General features: G+C 41.9%; 1 protein-coding gene across 1 annotated transcript; it reads right to left on the bottom strand.

The window, feature by feature from the left end:
- Positions 1-481: 481 nt before the first annotated feature.
- Positions 482-6,559, bottom strand: PDP1 (pyruvate dehydrogenase phosphatase catalytic subunit 1). The gene is made up of 2 exons (XM_069466224.1): positions 6,525-6,559; positions 482-2,786 (listed from the first exon to the last, which is right to left on the bottom strand). The coding sequence occupies exons 1-2, from the start codon at positions 6,553-6,555 to the stop codon at positions 1,129-1,131; spliced, it is 1,689 nt and encodes a 562-aa protein (XP_069322325.1). The 5' UTR covers positions 6,556-6,559; the 3' UTR covers positions 482-1,128.
- Between the last annotated feature and the right edge of the window lie 9,548 nt (positions 6,560-16,107).

Here is a 16,107-nt window from a genome sequence, read left to right on the forward strand (position 1 = left end):
AATATGTTTAACACATTTAGTAATTTTAAACCAAATATTTTAATTGACCTATGTCTAAATGGGTAAAAATAAAAACTTCCTCCTGTCTCAGTACCCGATGGTAATATTAAACCTTACTCCCCAAATTGATATTTAAACTTATTTTATATTTGTCATCATCTTTAGAATTCCAAAAGTGATGAAGATTCTTATCACACTAAATAAGAGGTATGATTCCCCGGCAGCAGTCTACCCACCACACACTTACAGCATGCCAAGTCTTCGGGGATTACATAAGAGAGTGATGTGCTGGTGGCTAAAGATGATAATAATTAAACGTATCAGTCTCTTCTTTTTATTCTGGATCTCTTTATTTCAAACTAAATAAAGCTTTTCATTAATATAAATAAAAAATCTTTTTTATTTAACATCAATATAAGAGTAGATAAAACTAAAAACCTTTATTGTCTTCAAGTGTGTGGCAAAATAGAAAATGTTTCAATCACATCAAGAAACCAGGGGTGGGGAAGGGAGTATAGTTCTTCCGTTTACGAAGCATTCCAGTCAAATAATCACAAAAACTTACAAATTCAGATTGCTTGGTTCTTGGTTATTTATGGCTTAAAGTACTGGATCTGAATACCATTTCAGGCTAAAATAAATTTATATGAATAATGCATAGATTGTATACCTAGAAAATCATGCAATAAATATATGTTCTCATGTACACTGGAATCTTAGTGGAGAAAGGGGTCTGTAGGTGTGAAGAGTATTGTTTCTTCCCTTTTTTCAAGAGACTACACCCAGAAAGATCCTTGCTTTTGGCCTACTCAAGATCCTATTTGCCAGGTCATCCTGATTTTCTCAGGTTGGTAAAAGAAGCCAATATCTCAAGACACCTACAATGAGGAACTGACTTGCTTCAAAAGTGCAGGTGCTGTGAGGTCTAACCTAGGCAGAACCAGACTCTCATGATCCTGCCACCCTGGTGCAAAGTCAATCCGGAGTACTTGACTAGCTAGAGTTATCAAATGGGTAAATGCTTAGAATTACTCACTGGAAATGTTTATTATATTAGTATCTTTTTAAAATATTGATTTGCCCTTTAAATTTACTTCATTTGAGAATTGCCAAGATAAGATCCACTCACTATTCCTGGTTTTGATATGCTCCTACAACATGAGAATTGAACTGAACTACAATGATTGTAATGTCATCTCTGTACATCCGAGCAAGCTCCTCAGGAAGACTAAGCATTTTGGAAAGGCGCTCATGATCAACTGTCCCAAACTCGTTGTTGCCCACAGCATGGCGGATGAGATGGGTTGCTGCATTCTGATCCTCAAATACTGAGGACATTTTGGTTCTCCTTTCTGTTAAAAGGCCATGCATCTGTCCCAGAGTCACCTTGTAGCCACCAACAGCTATTGGCTGTTGGTGATGCATGCCAGTTAGGTACTCACCCACAATCCTAACCACATCCTGCCTATGCATAGTCTCCCACAACCCATCAGTAGCCAATACAAGAAACTTATCCTGTGGCCTTAATCGGTGGTAAGTCACCTCTGGCTCAGCAGTGAGATAAGGAGGTGTGTAATAATTAGGAGGGATAAACTTGGTATACTCATTGTCATTCAACTGGTCTGGGCCAGATTCTATCACTCTCTTTTGAAGGTCAATGCTCCATTTGAACTTGACATCTCCAAAAGCCCTAAATGGCATCAGCAGGCCAAGCAGCCGATCCTGTTTCACCACACTTTTGGCCTCATTCTTTGGGTGTTCCAATTTCAGCCGTTCTAGTTCTCTCTCATTCTGAGCATTGTGGTCATTAGACAGTGTGACTGCTGACCAAGAGCCATCTTCTTCCTGCACACCCAGCATGGCTCGGCTATCACCAGTATTGGCCACATGAAGGTCAACACCATCCACATGGGCCACACAAGCAGTGGCCCCAGAAAATGCCACTCGAAGCACCAGGTAATTGAGGAAAGAATTAGGATCACCGACTTGAGCTTCCAAAGAGATGTCATTATCAAGCCTCTTGAAAGCATTAATTAAAGCCTCCTTAACATCAATATCAGTTGACTCGCCAGTGTTGAGGTCTATAAGCTCTTGCCAGTAAGTCCTCAAGCTGTTGAAGTACAACTTGGATGCCTCCTTACTGAAATAATCATTGGGGTGCTTGTGCCACTGCAGGATGGGTAGCAGTGCCCGACCACTCTCCACTGCATTTTCAATCTCTAGCAAAGTCTCATGGGGTAACAAAGAGACAGCAATATAATAAAAGAGTCTTTCACTGACAGCCTGGGAACAAGCACAGCCTGCATGGCCATCGAAAACCCCCAAAAGCATCCCTCTGGTCTGCAAACAGGTTGCTGCACTTCTCCGATCCTCGATGGGTGCATTTGCAGGCAGCTGATTGCTGTCAAACCCTAGGACAGAACTGACATTTTTGCCATCAAATTCTGGCACTTTGAAACTGTATTCATTAGCTTTAAGGATGCTGTTGACTTGTGGAGGTGTGAGGTAAAATTTCTGTGGTGTGGAAGCATATCTTCTTCCTTGGGTGTATTGCCACCAGTTCTCCTTTGGCCTACAAAAGGTGGCATATGCCGGATGGGGTGTATATCTCAGGCGACTCTGAGGAAAGTAGGGTGATGAACAGCAGAGATGTTTTTGGTGGCAGTAACACGCAGTGCCATAGATTCTGCTCAGTTCACAATTACGGATGAGAGGAAAAAACAGTTGAGTTGGTGCTGGCATGGCATCAGAGAACAGCGGCAGGCTGGAACTTCTGACTGGGATTCCTAGACAGCAAATTAGACAGATGTACACAAAGAAAAGAGTTACATTTTAAATTACTTAATCTAGCTTTGCTTTTATTGCAAATATTAAGCAAGTCAATCTGCATGCTAAGCCTTGTGCCAGGAGGTACTATATTTTATACACATATCATGTACTATTTCTATAGGGTATATTCTGATAAGTACAAATCCCAATCATTTATGGAGCCAGGAATAAACTCCTGGCTCCTGTACTCGAGCTTCAATTTTTCTCTTTTCTTCATATTTCTTTGTGCAGTACAAACAGTACAGAATGTACAATAGATTTGGCTGAGGAAAGCTGAGGAGATGAAGGTTATGTAACATTATGCAGTAGCAGTCTACCTGGCCAATCATTCTTCTCCCTCTTCATCCTTTAAAAATGCCTTGAAATCTCCCATTTTGTACAGGGACTTCTTCCATTTATGAAGATCCTGTTTTTAGAACTGTGGTTAATTGTTGGCATTGATTACACGTGGCTATCACCAAAAAAGGGTTAAAATGCACCCCCAAATATGTATATTTACAAATTACTTATAAGTTGTATACATATACTACTGTATTAATATAATATACATTATAACACATACTAAAAAATCTCTACATAATGAAATAAAAATAGAAATTCTAATATTTCCTTCCTGTACCCAAGTGAATGATCTTACAAACCCTGCTTCTCTAGATCACTGTGCCAATTTGACAAGCTAAGGGACACAGCTCTGCCACTAACTCCCAAATAATCCTGGAAAAGTCAGCTCACATCTTTGGGTATCACTCTCTTGAACTATAAGTGAACACATCAGAGCAGATGCTATCTGAGGCCTCTTCTAGGATTCATGCCCTTATGTTTGTTGAAGTGAGGCTTTGAAATCAAACACAGGTTTCATTCACTCATTGTTGAATTTTACCGTGCCCTCAGTGATTAAAAAAAAGGTTTAAGTATTCTAGTAGCTCTAAAACTTTGTTAGTAATATGAATGGTCTCAGTTCTAGAATTTAATGTACTTGCTATCTTTGTCCCCTGTTGAGCATCTGCAAGGAAAAGTTATAGAAACATTTTCATTTACTATGGATCCAAGGTAGAATTCACCCCAAGAAAAATGTTTTCTCAGATATGGCAATTACCCCAATTTGATGTATACATGCATTAGAAACATCACATTGTACATCATAAATATGTATAATTACTGTCAATTATAGATTAAATATGAATTAAAAAGACAAAAAAGTTTCTCTTATTGTAAAAAAAGGTATCTATTTGCTCTAGGAAAGCAATAAAGAATAGTAAAATAACAGTCTAAAGTTTAGATTAAAAAGGTACAGCATTATAATTATGATTTAGAAAAAAATCATTCACTATAGGACACTGAAAATAATTTGCTGGGCATTTATCTAGAAAATTTAATAAACATGTAACATTAATCCACATAATTTATGTAAAAAAAAAAATTCCTCTTCTTCCTCAACTGAACGTACATTTTCCCTGAATTCTTGAGATATTTCTTCAAAGTATTCATTTGGATCATAAAGAAACAGAATTTGGAAATACTTGAAATAAACAAAAAGGAATAAGGAAAATAAAACCATTTCAGTCTTAATATCAACAATTCCTTCCCAAGGCAGACATGATTAAGAAAAAAAATTTACAAATAGCAAGTGTTAGCTATAGAGTAAATTATTTTCATGTACCTTTTTTTGAAGAGTAATTTGAGAAGACTTGATAAGGGGGAGGAGGGAAACAAAGAAAACTAAACACTGAATAATCACTGATTCTTGTTTGCTCTGTAATAAGCACTGCATAAACCAGCCATACAGAGCATCTTTTGCAAGTGATAGAAAGTAACATTATTTTAATTGCACTAAGAAGGGATTTGTTCACAAAAATGAAGACAAGATCAGGCAATAGAAAGCAATGGCTAGAATCTGGAAATAAGAATCCATTACTAAATAAGCATCCTGAAATGCAATAATGAAAAACAGAAATTCCAGAAGAACAATCCATCAGGGTTAACCACTTAAATAACTGCACTTCAAACTGAATAACTGAAAGTCATCCAAAGGTTAAGTGTATATGACTGAGCCAGGAGATGTGCTCAAATGTTGGGCCACATGACATTGGCTTCCAGACATAAACCCTATCTCTTTTTAGGTTTGCATGTAGAAAGTACATCAGCTCATGTTATGCTTTTATAAAGATTTTCTGTAAACAGATGCAATCTTAATGAAAGGAAATTTCCTTCATAATTTTACGTCTGCATTTGTCCTTAAAAACTTAAGCATCTCATAGGGGGAAAAAAGTGTCTGTAGGGACTGACTCAAAATATTATGGGGAGGGGGGTGCAGAGAGAGTTGATAGATGCATGACAGGGTTTGGCTGTCTATTCAAGGAATAACAAATCTAGGAAACCTGCACTTTCTTTAAATTCCTGTTTTGATATTTCTCCTGCTTTTATAGCTGACTGAAAAAGGAATAAAACCCTTGTGGCAAAAAACTAATGATTCATGCAGCAGGTGCTTTGAATAATATTTAAATTCAAACATCAAACAATCAAATACTCAACCACATTTTTCCTTCCAGGCAAAGATCCTCAAGATTAAAAAGAAAAAATCTGAAAGTAAATTGTCTCGACAGTATCTTCCACGGGTTTAGTATATGGACCGATATTGTATCCTAATCCCCCAACTCCCAACATGCCTTCACAAAGACAAAATTCTTAGGGAAGTTGGAATTCATGAAAATCCTGCTGTGATTAATGAGTGTTCTATCCTCATTAGTACAAGTGATATATTCTCTCCATCAGATCAGATATCCTTAGGAGTCCAAATGCTTTCATAAGCAGTAAGTGAGCATTGCAAAACTGTTATCTTTTTGATTATCCTGTGATGCAACAAGAAAACCCCCCATAACATCAAAACTTTTGCTGACACACAAGCTTGCTAAATTAACGCAGTAGATGGCTCTTGATCAGGCAAGAAGAACAGCATCAAGTTACAGTTGTTAGTAAAAAGGAGAAGTGTCAAATTTTCAAGTTATTCCTCACCATACTTTCACAGAAAAGTTCCTACTCCACGATCCAGACTCAGCCACATATGAATGCAGCATCTTAGTCCTAGGCAGATTTGGCCAATTTTGCCAATGACTAATAGAGATAGGCTGCAACCAGAAACAGGAAAAAGACCTATCCATTCTTACTTATGTGCTCGGCAGAGCCCATGCCAAGAAATGATTCCACTTCAGCAATAAACCCAGGGACCAAATTAATTAGAAAATGATATTACTGTACCTATTCCGGAGCTCCATAGCTTTGCAAAGCTTCTAACGTAAATGAAAAAAAGAAAACCTATACTAGTCATTAAATATGTCAGTACCCCAGTTTATGTAATCCAATTGCATTAAACACCCTACATGAGAGACTCTCCGCGATTTTTCGGCATTTTCTGAAATGCCTAGCCATTTCAAACCTCTTGTTATCTTAACATGAATGAAGAAACCGGTTTCCTTTGGAAGACACAAAGCACCACGCCAACACTTGTTTGATTAGTTTCCTTTGTTCCTACCTGAAAATTCCACTCATAAAGGCATCAAAGCTATCCCAATCCAGAACGCCTTTGTCCCCTTATCTCATTCCTTAATTCCATGCTGACCCACCTAAAACCATCCACACACAAAATCCGTTACCATCCTTCCTGGGTACTCAACGCAGGTAGTTAAGTGAATACCTACCAATTCGCCTGGGCCCGGGACACACACACATTCTCCTGTCATCACAACACGGAGCCGACAACATCCACAACCCGCGCGGGCAGCAGCAGCGACAGCAGAACCGGCCCATTGAAAGCAAGGCAAAGATGCTCATTAGAGGAGGCGAGGGCGGGAGGCGGGAGCGGAGGAGGGGCGAGGTCTCGCTTCAGCCCGGTGAATGGGCTTGGGAGGAGGGAAAAGAATGGAGGAGGAAAAAAGGGGTGGGGAGAAGAAAGAAACCAAACAAACAAACCCACCCCGACGGGGAGGCACAGCCACAGCCCGAGGCGGCAGGGACCCAGGCGCAGGCAGAGGCGCGCCCCGGGGCCAGCCCCTCCATCCAGCCCAGGCGTGGAGCCCAGAGCGCACTGCATCCCCCGCCCGCTGCCCGCCGGTCCCCATGCGGCGCTGACTTCAGTCCAGAAGACCCGGGGTCGGCCGGCGGCGGACTGTCAACGGGGCCATCCTGCACCCCCGGGTGCGTAACGGGAGACCCTCAGGCAGACACGCCGCGCCGCAGCTTGCCCGAAGCTCACCCTCCTGCGGCACCCCGCGACACTCCCCGCGTTGACAGCGGGCGCACAGGACCCTGAGGACCCGAGCGAGGGCTGCCAGGCGGGCTCGCCCCAACCCCACCCCCAGACGGCCCCCAGCGCCGCCGCGCCCGCCCCGCAGCGCCGACGCCCCCGCGCGCACCTGGCGCTCCAGGGCTCCTCCCGCCCTCCGCACGCCCGCGTCCGCAGCTCCGCAAGCCCGCCGCGCGCCCCTGTCCCGGCGCCTCCCTCACAACTTTGGACGGGTGGAGGAGGATTCCGGACGCGGCGGCTCGTGGCCCGGAGCAGGGAGTACGAACCGGGCACAGCAGGAGACTAACCGCTTTTTCCTGACGAGGCGGAGGCGGCGGCGGCACCACGCGGCGCTCCTTCCACGCAGCCCCGTGCAGCTCCCTGGAGCGCGGCCCCTCGACCCCGGCCGACCCACTCTGCACCCCTACCAGCCGGGCCGCCACCCTGCCCCACCCTCACGTTCGGGCCGGAGTGCTTCCCGCCTCCTGATTGGCTGCGCCGTGGAGGGTGGGCGGGGAGGTGGAGGGAGGGCCGCGGCCCGGCGGAGGGGGCGGGGGCGGAAGAGGAGCGTGCTCCCCGCCAACTTTGTGACGTCATGGGGGTCAGACAATCCCTTCCATTCGGCGCGAGCCTCCCATTGGTTCCACGGGCCCGCCTCACGTGACCGCGCCCGCGGCGGGTGGAAGGTGGGGCTGAGCTGTGCTAGGGGGCGTTGGCGGCGGGCGCGGGCTCGAGCCTGGGCAGGCTCCTGCATCTCCGCGTGCGTCGGGCGGGAGGGAAGGGTCCTCCCCCGCTGGGCGGGCTTCCGTGAATCCCTGGCACCTCCGCGGGGAACCGGCAGCGGCCGAGCCTCTCCCGCGCCTCGCGGGTGGGTGCAGGCTTTCCAGGGTAGACTGCGGGAGCGGCTCCCGGCCCAACGGGAAACTAAACTCCCTGAAGTTCACCCCAGCCTGAAATATAAGGCATGACGAAGAACCTCGAGAGTATCTGTTGCTTCATTCATTTGATACGTTGCAGATTTTAGGAGTATTACCTCGGCTAATGTTTTCTGTCGTTTTCTGGACACCCCTCAGGTCCCAGGGAGAGGAAGCGGATCTAAATAGCAGCAAGAGGGAGCTGTGATGAAGGAATGCTTTCCCCTTTAGCACAGGTGTATGCTTATCTTCTCTGAAGGGCTTGGAAATCAGTATGGTTTGCCTTTAGTGCTTGCAAGGAAAAGGGGTACAGTGCAGCCTGGAGAAGTGGGAAGAGCACTGGACTTGGAATCAGAACATCTTCATCCAAGTCATTCCCAGCGTTGAGTCCCATTTCCACCCCATGAGACTAAGTTCCTGCATCTGTATGAGATGAGATTAGGCTTAAGGTGGCATTGGCATTGGTTGCAATTAAACTGAAGACATCCCTAGAGCTCTTAGTTACCTACACATACCCCTCTCTTCATGGGATAGTGAGTGACTTCTAAAAGCTTCCTTGGAGATACCAGGTAGATTGTTGTACTTATCCTGTTTAGTTTTAATCAATGAGTTGACTGATTTATTAATATTACACATCTTCTTACAGTAAAGTTCACAAAGTAATGAGGATATAAAAATTTAACAGTACTGTGGAGTCTATATTTATTAGCCCTGAATTACCTGATTTATATGTAATACAGGAAAAACAGTATCTACCTAAACTAATTCTACATAACTCCTGGATCTTTCAAGTTGCTCTATTTTCTAAGTATTAGAGGAGAACCATTTTCCCATCCCCAGGTTGCCCATGGAACTTCTGTGGCTAGTCTGCCTGGCCTTCATCCAGTTTTCATGGGTCCCTCTACCTCACTTCACCCTCTCCTTTTTGCTTCTCAAATGAGCTTCCTATAAATTTGCAAGTATTGTTCACTGTCTTTTGCCTATTAAACATCTGATTTATGTTTCTGATTTTCTCTTGTCTCATAGATGCAGCATTGGATGGTGTAGCATAGTGATCAAGAGTGGAGCTGGACCAGACTGCCTGGGTTCCAGTCCTAGCTGTGCAGCTTACTGTGTGGTCTTGGGCAACCTCTGCATGCCTCAGTTCTCTCACGTGTAAAGTAAGAATAAGGATAGTAATAACTCACAAGGCTGTATTAAGTGAGTGTGTGTGTGTGTGTGTGTGTGTGTGTAACTTGCGAAGAAAGTACATAGCATGTAGTAAGTGCCAAATAAGTATTAGCTATTTTTAATATTATAGACATGTCCAGGTCAGTGTTTTAGGTTAAGGACTCCCAGAAAGAGTAAGAGATTGAGGCCCCCAAGTGCAAAATATTCTATAGTTAGATACTAATAAGTTATTAATAGAATGGAGAGTCTTAGAACTTGAGATATCACTTAAAGTAATTTACATGAGGAGTACTTCTTAGCCCTAACTGTGCAGGCATGAAAACCAGTTAACTGAAACTAAGAGATTTTTATTTTAAGGGCTTTTGCCTTAGGACTCAGCAAGGAAGTTTATACTGGACTTGTCTCTTGTTTATGAACTTTTTCATAATGGTTGTGAAATAGAGTAATGAGAATCCAGAATTTATACAGCCATATCAAATGACTCTTCAAAGTTGTTACCTTGGTAGCAACCCTTATTCCACACTGACAATGCCATTATTCAGAGCACTTTTAAGATTGCCTTTTCAAATCATTTTCAGATCTGTACAGAAAACTGCAACTTGTTTTACTATAGCCAACACTTTGGTTTTATACCAGAATAGTATTGATTTCCCCATCTTCTTAGTTCTGAATGACCTAGGATGTCTGAAAATAGCACCACCTCTCAAAAAACTTGTATTTGCCACCACTAAATATAGTAAAAAAAAAAAATTGTCAGAAATATTGGATGCCAAGGGGTTTCTGAAATCAGAATAAAGCCTTCCCTCAGCGATGGCTTTGAAATAATCTCATTTAGAGGTGTAAGTTCTGTTCTTTAGTTACAAAGTTATATGATTCAGTGTTAAGTATATTGCAAATAAAGTGTCCTTCTGCAGAGGTACCAACTGCTCGTACCACTGGAGGAGATTCTTCAGTATCTCAACCTTGACTCTCCTCTGGCCTGGCTTTGTTCCTGTTTCTAGATGGAGCTCCATTTGGCAACCCAATAGGCTTGCTTCAAAAGTGCTGTTTGTTATCACATGGCCATCTGACTAGGGCCAGGGCAGATCCTTAGGTTGGCTGCTCTGACCCCACAGACTATTTTAGCCACCAGAACACCTGTTGACACTTTCAACATTGGAAGGTGTTGAAAACAACCCAGAATTGTTGCAGAGAAGGGCAGGCAAGGAGAGAGGAAGGGGCTTCAAGGATAGTGTGGTACGGAGAAAGCACTGTGCAAAAATGCCTGTTTTGTCTACACAGATGCTTTCTGTGATATCAAAAATGCAGTGACATTTCCTGAATATGACCCTTAACATTTTCGTTCTCTTGCCCTAGAACAAACCTAGTAATGAACAAATGCTTGACCAGATTGGCCTCGTGTTCTTAGGGTAGGTGATAAGACCCTTAGGGCCTTGGAGGTTAGCTTTGACAACACAGAGATGGTCCAGCAGTCTTAGTGGTGCCAGTCAGGAAGCTTAAAATAGGCCTGCATGTGGGTCTGAGGTGTCAGCCTGGTGGTTACCGACTTACTGTAGCCTTTGCCAAAATCAGCAGTCACAAGGAAGAGAGGCTGGTTTACCACTTCCCCTCTTTTGCTCCTGTTTCTCTACAGGTGTTGGCTAGAAGTCAGCAAGTAATTGCTAAGTAACTAAAGAATGGGTGCCTCTTTTATTACCACCTCAGTGTTGAGAGCTGCTTCTTTGAAATTAAGTTATTTGGAGTTTTGCAGTGAGATTGACAGATCATCTACACAAAAGAAACAGAACATGTATTGTGGCCCCTCTCCTTTGGACCAGAGGCTGTTCTAGGTGTTTTCACATTCATCTCTTTTTCTGTTTGAAAGACATCCACTCTCATCAAAATTCATGAGGCTATGGAATATTCAAAAAGAGAAAAAATATTCTCTTGCAAAATTAGAAACCAAAGACTCTTGGCTAGCAGGCAGCAAGTTGCTGTGCATTAATTGAACATGACAAATAATATGAAAAGTAGATATTGAGGTTGCTTAATTATAGAGGCTCAGGTGCTTTTAGAAAGAGGACTGCAGTCTGTGAACCTGAGACTGGCACATACTTCAGATATTCCTGTTAGTGAGGATATCTTCAAAGACTGAGGATGACATGCATGGGCAAAAGAGAAATGAAGGGGGCTTGGTATTATTGTCTGGCCATCAGATAATTCGGCAAGGTTAATTTTTCATTCAATGTAATTTGGTAGATGGATTTCCCAAAATACGGAGTGTGGAAGGTAGAAGGAGAGCTTCAGGGGAGCTGAGACATTGGGGGTGTGTCGTCTTACAGTAGGTGTCAGGTTATGGCTACCTCTGAAGCAGGTTCTGCCAATCTACAAACTTCAGCCTATGAACTCAAAGATAGTAGTGGCTGATTTGCACACTTCTTTAAAGCTACCATTCTTTGCTTATCTTAACTACTTAGAGTATAAGTTTCTGAAGGGCAGGGACCATGTCTCTTTATGCACCAATATAAACCCATGAGCTGGCATGTAGTGAAAACTAACAGGTAGCAGGTGTTTCCTTTATACCATCACCTCTTCGAAGTACATTGTCTCATTATGAGGTGGGTATTATCCTTATATCCATTTCACAGGAGAGGAAACTGAGTCTCAATAAGGGTAATTTGCCCAAGGATCACATAAGTAGGCAGCCGTGGAAGCGTCTACCCCAGAACTTGCACTCTAAGGCGGTGGGCCCCCACCTTTTTGGCACCAGGGACTGGTTTCATGGAAGACACGTTTTCCATGGATGGGGTGGGGGATGGTTTCGGGATGATTCGAGCGCATTACATTTATTATGCAGTCAAACCTCTCTGCTAATGATAATCTGTATTTGCAGCTGCTCGCCAGCACTAGCATCACCGCCTCAGCTCCACCTCAGATCATCAGGCATTAGATTCTGATAAGGAGTGGGCAACCTAGATTCCTTGCATGCACAGTTTAGAGTAGAGTTCATGCTCCTATGAGAATCTAATGCCACTACTGATCTGACGGGAGGCGGAGCTTATGCAGTGATGCAAGTGATAGGGAGTGGCTATAAATACAGATGGAGCTTCGCTGGACTACCAGTCACCTCCTGCTGTACAGCCTGGATCTTAACAGGCCACAGATGAGTACCAGCCCACAGCCCAGGGGTTGGGGACCACAGCTGTAAGGCACTATGTTATAGTGACTACTACACACAAAGTGCTCAATAATGAATAAATGAACTTGTTTTAAATGAAGAAAAAATTGACACATTGCAACAGGTGAATGAGAATATTTCATGAATAAATGAATGAATACATCACCTTTTATTCCTTAGGTGTTCAAAAGGGCTTATGTTAGAATTAGGATTCAATTATAGCTTTGTGAGAACTAAAGAAGTTTCACATTTCCATTACGGATTTAAGGGCAAACTATATATTTACAGTTGCAGAATTTCCATCCATGCTTATTGTGTCTGTAACCAGAAATAAATTTGGCACAGCAAAATGTATCACTGCTGAATAGCCATTCTTGTTAGATAACTGTAGGGTTTGGCTGTGGTTTTTCAGGAGAACCAATTATGGCTTATAAAAGTACATTTTCCTTAGAAACCAGATATTATAAATATTTGTAGGTGAATACCTAATATATTCAATTTACATTCTAATATTAATAAAATTATAGTTGATTATATGACACTAAGTGAACAATTTGATCTATCAAAAGCAATACGTTAATATTCAGCTTACAGTGTTACTTTATTTTTAAGCAGTATCAGCTGGAGAGAGAAAAGTTCAAGGAGAGAAAGAAAACAATGAACTAAAGAGAATGTTAATAATAGCTATTGAATTATGTATTTAGTTTCTACCAGGAATGATGAGCTCTGGGACTCTAATCAGAATTCTTTAAAACTTACTCAGGTACAGTATCTGCATTGTGATTTTAATCCCACATTGTGATTTTGTGCAATGGGTATGAGTTGGAGTAAGAGAGACCTGAGTTCAAATCTTAGCTCTGCTTCTTACTAGCTGGGTAATCTTTCAAAATTTACCCAATAGCTTCAACTTTTTTTTTTTTTTTTTTTGCTTTTAATCTAAGGTGTGCTGTAAGGATTAGGGGTAATGTGAATGAAAATGCCAAGTGATAGCTGGCAAATAATACCAAATGTTAGCACTTATATTAGTTCCCTATTTCTGCTGTAACAGATTATCACACATTTGGCAACTTAAAACAACACACATATATTATCTTTCAGTTCTGAAGGTCAGAAGTCTGAAATGGGTCTCACTGGGCTAAAATCAAGTTGTCATTCCCGTCTGGAGTCTCTAGGGGACAATCCATTTTCTTTCCTTACTCAGCTTTGAGAAAGTGCCTACATTCCTTGGCTCATGGCTCTGTTCTCCATCTTCAAAGCTAGCAGAGTAGCATCTTCAAATCACTCTCTGTCTCCGACTTCCTCTCGTCTTCATTTTTTAAAGACCCTTCTGATTATAGTGGACACACAGTGATTATCTAGGATAATCTTATTTTAAGGTCAGCTGACTAGCAACCTTAATTCTAGGTGCCACCTTAATTCCCCCTTGCCATGTAACATAGCATATTCACAGGTTCTAGGATTATGATGTGGACATTTTTTGGAGGCAAGGAGGGGCACTATTCTGTATATTACAGCACTTTTCTCCCTTAACACTCATTTATTCATTCTCATACTCATTAAGGAAAATATGAATAGTAAAAAATACCTTTACCCACAAGAAACCTAATGTTTAGGTAGAAAGTTTAAATATTATTTGCAAAAAAGCATTAACTGACAATACAAGGCAGCATGCAACAAGCCCCAGTATGAGCCATTCAAATTTGTGCTACAGGATTTTAGAGGAGAGATCAGTTAGATGTGTGTGAGAGAGAAAAAGAATCACTGGATTGTCTAAAAGCAGCAATGTAATGAGAATGCCCCTTTCCTTCCTCAAAAGGTAAATGTGATCTCAGGTTGTGTTAAGAACAATAGAGGTGATAACCTGCCTCTGTTCTGCCTGGGTGAATCTCCACCAAACTTTTGACAGGCATAAAAAAATCTGCAGTGTAGCCAGAGAAGGGCTGCCAGCAGGATGAAGAGTTTAGAAACAGAACATAGGAGAAGTTTAGGGATATTCATGGCATGGCCTGCAAATATTTTAATGACAGTCATATGAAAAGATAGCCAGCTTGTCTTTAAAAACTCTGGAGTTTGAAAAAACTAAAGTGTATGGCAGTTGGATTTAAACTTGGTATGATAACTTTATGTGGTTATAGTTTTCTGAATATGAAATGAGCTACCCCTTGAGATAATGAGTTTCCTGTTACTGGAGATATTTAAGTAGAACCTAGACAACAAGTGACTATGTACTCTCCAAGCTCTTTGTCCATTCATGTCTTCAACATTTTACTTACATTGTGATCATTTGCATGCCAGTCTCACTACATAAATCGTGACCTCTTTGGGGGCTGAACTTACCATATATGTTTTTAACTTGGCTTAGGAGGTAGCCAGGAAATGTTGGTTGAATGAAAGGATGATGCATGGATGAGGTTGAGGCTTGGATAGAGTGACTGTCATAGTCCCTCCAACTCTGGGACTGTTGATTAGAGAATTGGGTTGGGATACAAAAAGAGGGTGGTGGTGCTACAATCTAGATGGGAAACAGTGTAGAAAGGCCCAGCAGAGGGAGCAAATCTGAGTGCAGGAGCTGTGGTTGGTGAAGAGTGAGAGTTAGAGTTGGGGCAGAGTCTGGTCCTTGATTCTTGAACGTCTTTAATCTCAAGGATGTTGGACTTTCTCATCTTGTGGTTGGGATCCGGATTGACGTTTGACTAAATCATGATGAAAGAAGAGAAAAAGTGCTGACAATGATACGCCTCATGGCTGGTTAAGGATAGCTGGGGTGATTGCCTAAATATGGGAGTAAAGAGTTAAAATGCAGAACTAGATGATGGCAGTGAAAATGTAAAGGAGGGAACAGAGTTACTAAAAAAGTCAGGACTTGGTGGTGAGTTAAATAAGAAAGGTTGAAAATGAGAGGGAATCAAAGAGGTTTGCATCCAAAGCTTTGCACATGAATGACCATGAGGATGGACATTTATGTCAACTGAGTTTCTTTATTACTGAGATGGAGGTAATATGGAAAAATATTAAAAATATCCAGGATTTTCCAAAACTGGTTCCATTAAGTTCATGGCTGAAAGTGGGCTGATTTTAATATTTATGAAGATGGGAAGTCAGGAGGATTAGCCTGTGAAGGGCACACATTTTTTAAGAGGTGAGCTGTTATGCTGGCAAAAGCTGATGCTGAATAGTAATAGTTATAGTAGACGCTGTTGTATGAGCTCATTATGGGCCTGCACGATGAGACACTTTGCATGTATCTTCCCCTTTCATTAAGTTATTCATGAGAGTGAAGGCATCAGCTCGTATTCCACACAATGTCTGCTTTAGGGCAGTACCCAAGGAAAATTCCCATCCATGCTAGTACTAAAGACAATTATATGTCTCTAAAGTAATTGGATATTTTAAAAAAATTTAACCTTTGAACTGAATAAATAATTAACTGTGTCTCTATGGTGTGAAGGGGTAGGGGAGGAGGTAAGAGGAGTTATTCCAACTTTGAGAGCCTGAATTGTGACCCAGTTATCGAATATGTGTAATATATTTTTTTAACCTTTTTCCTATTTCTGTTTTATATCCCTACCCTTGTTTTTCTGCTCTCCTTACTCCTTTAAATTATGCTGTTTTGTATCTTATACATCCCTGAAGGTAGTCATAAATTCATTCTGGAACAAAGGAGAGTAAGCATAAATATATTTCTATTAGTCCCTATTTTATAGATAAAGAAGCAGCAGCTCAATTAATTTATCTAATTTGCCCAAGATCACAGTGGG

Source organism: Eulemur rufifrons, chromosome 3 (assembly GCF_041146395.1).
Source record: "Eulemur rufifrons isolate Redbay chromosome 3, OSU_ERuf_1, whole genome shotgun sequence".
Lineage (NCBI taxonomy): Eukaryota > Metazoa > Chordata > Mammalia > Primates > Lemuridae > Eulemur > Eulemur rufifrons.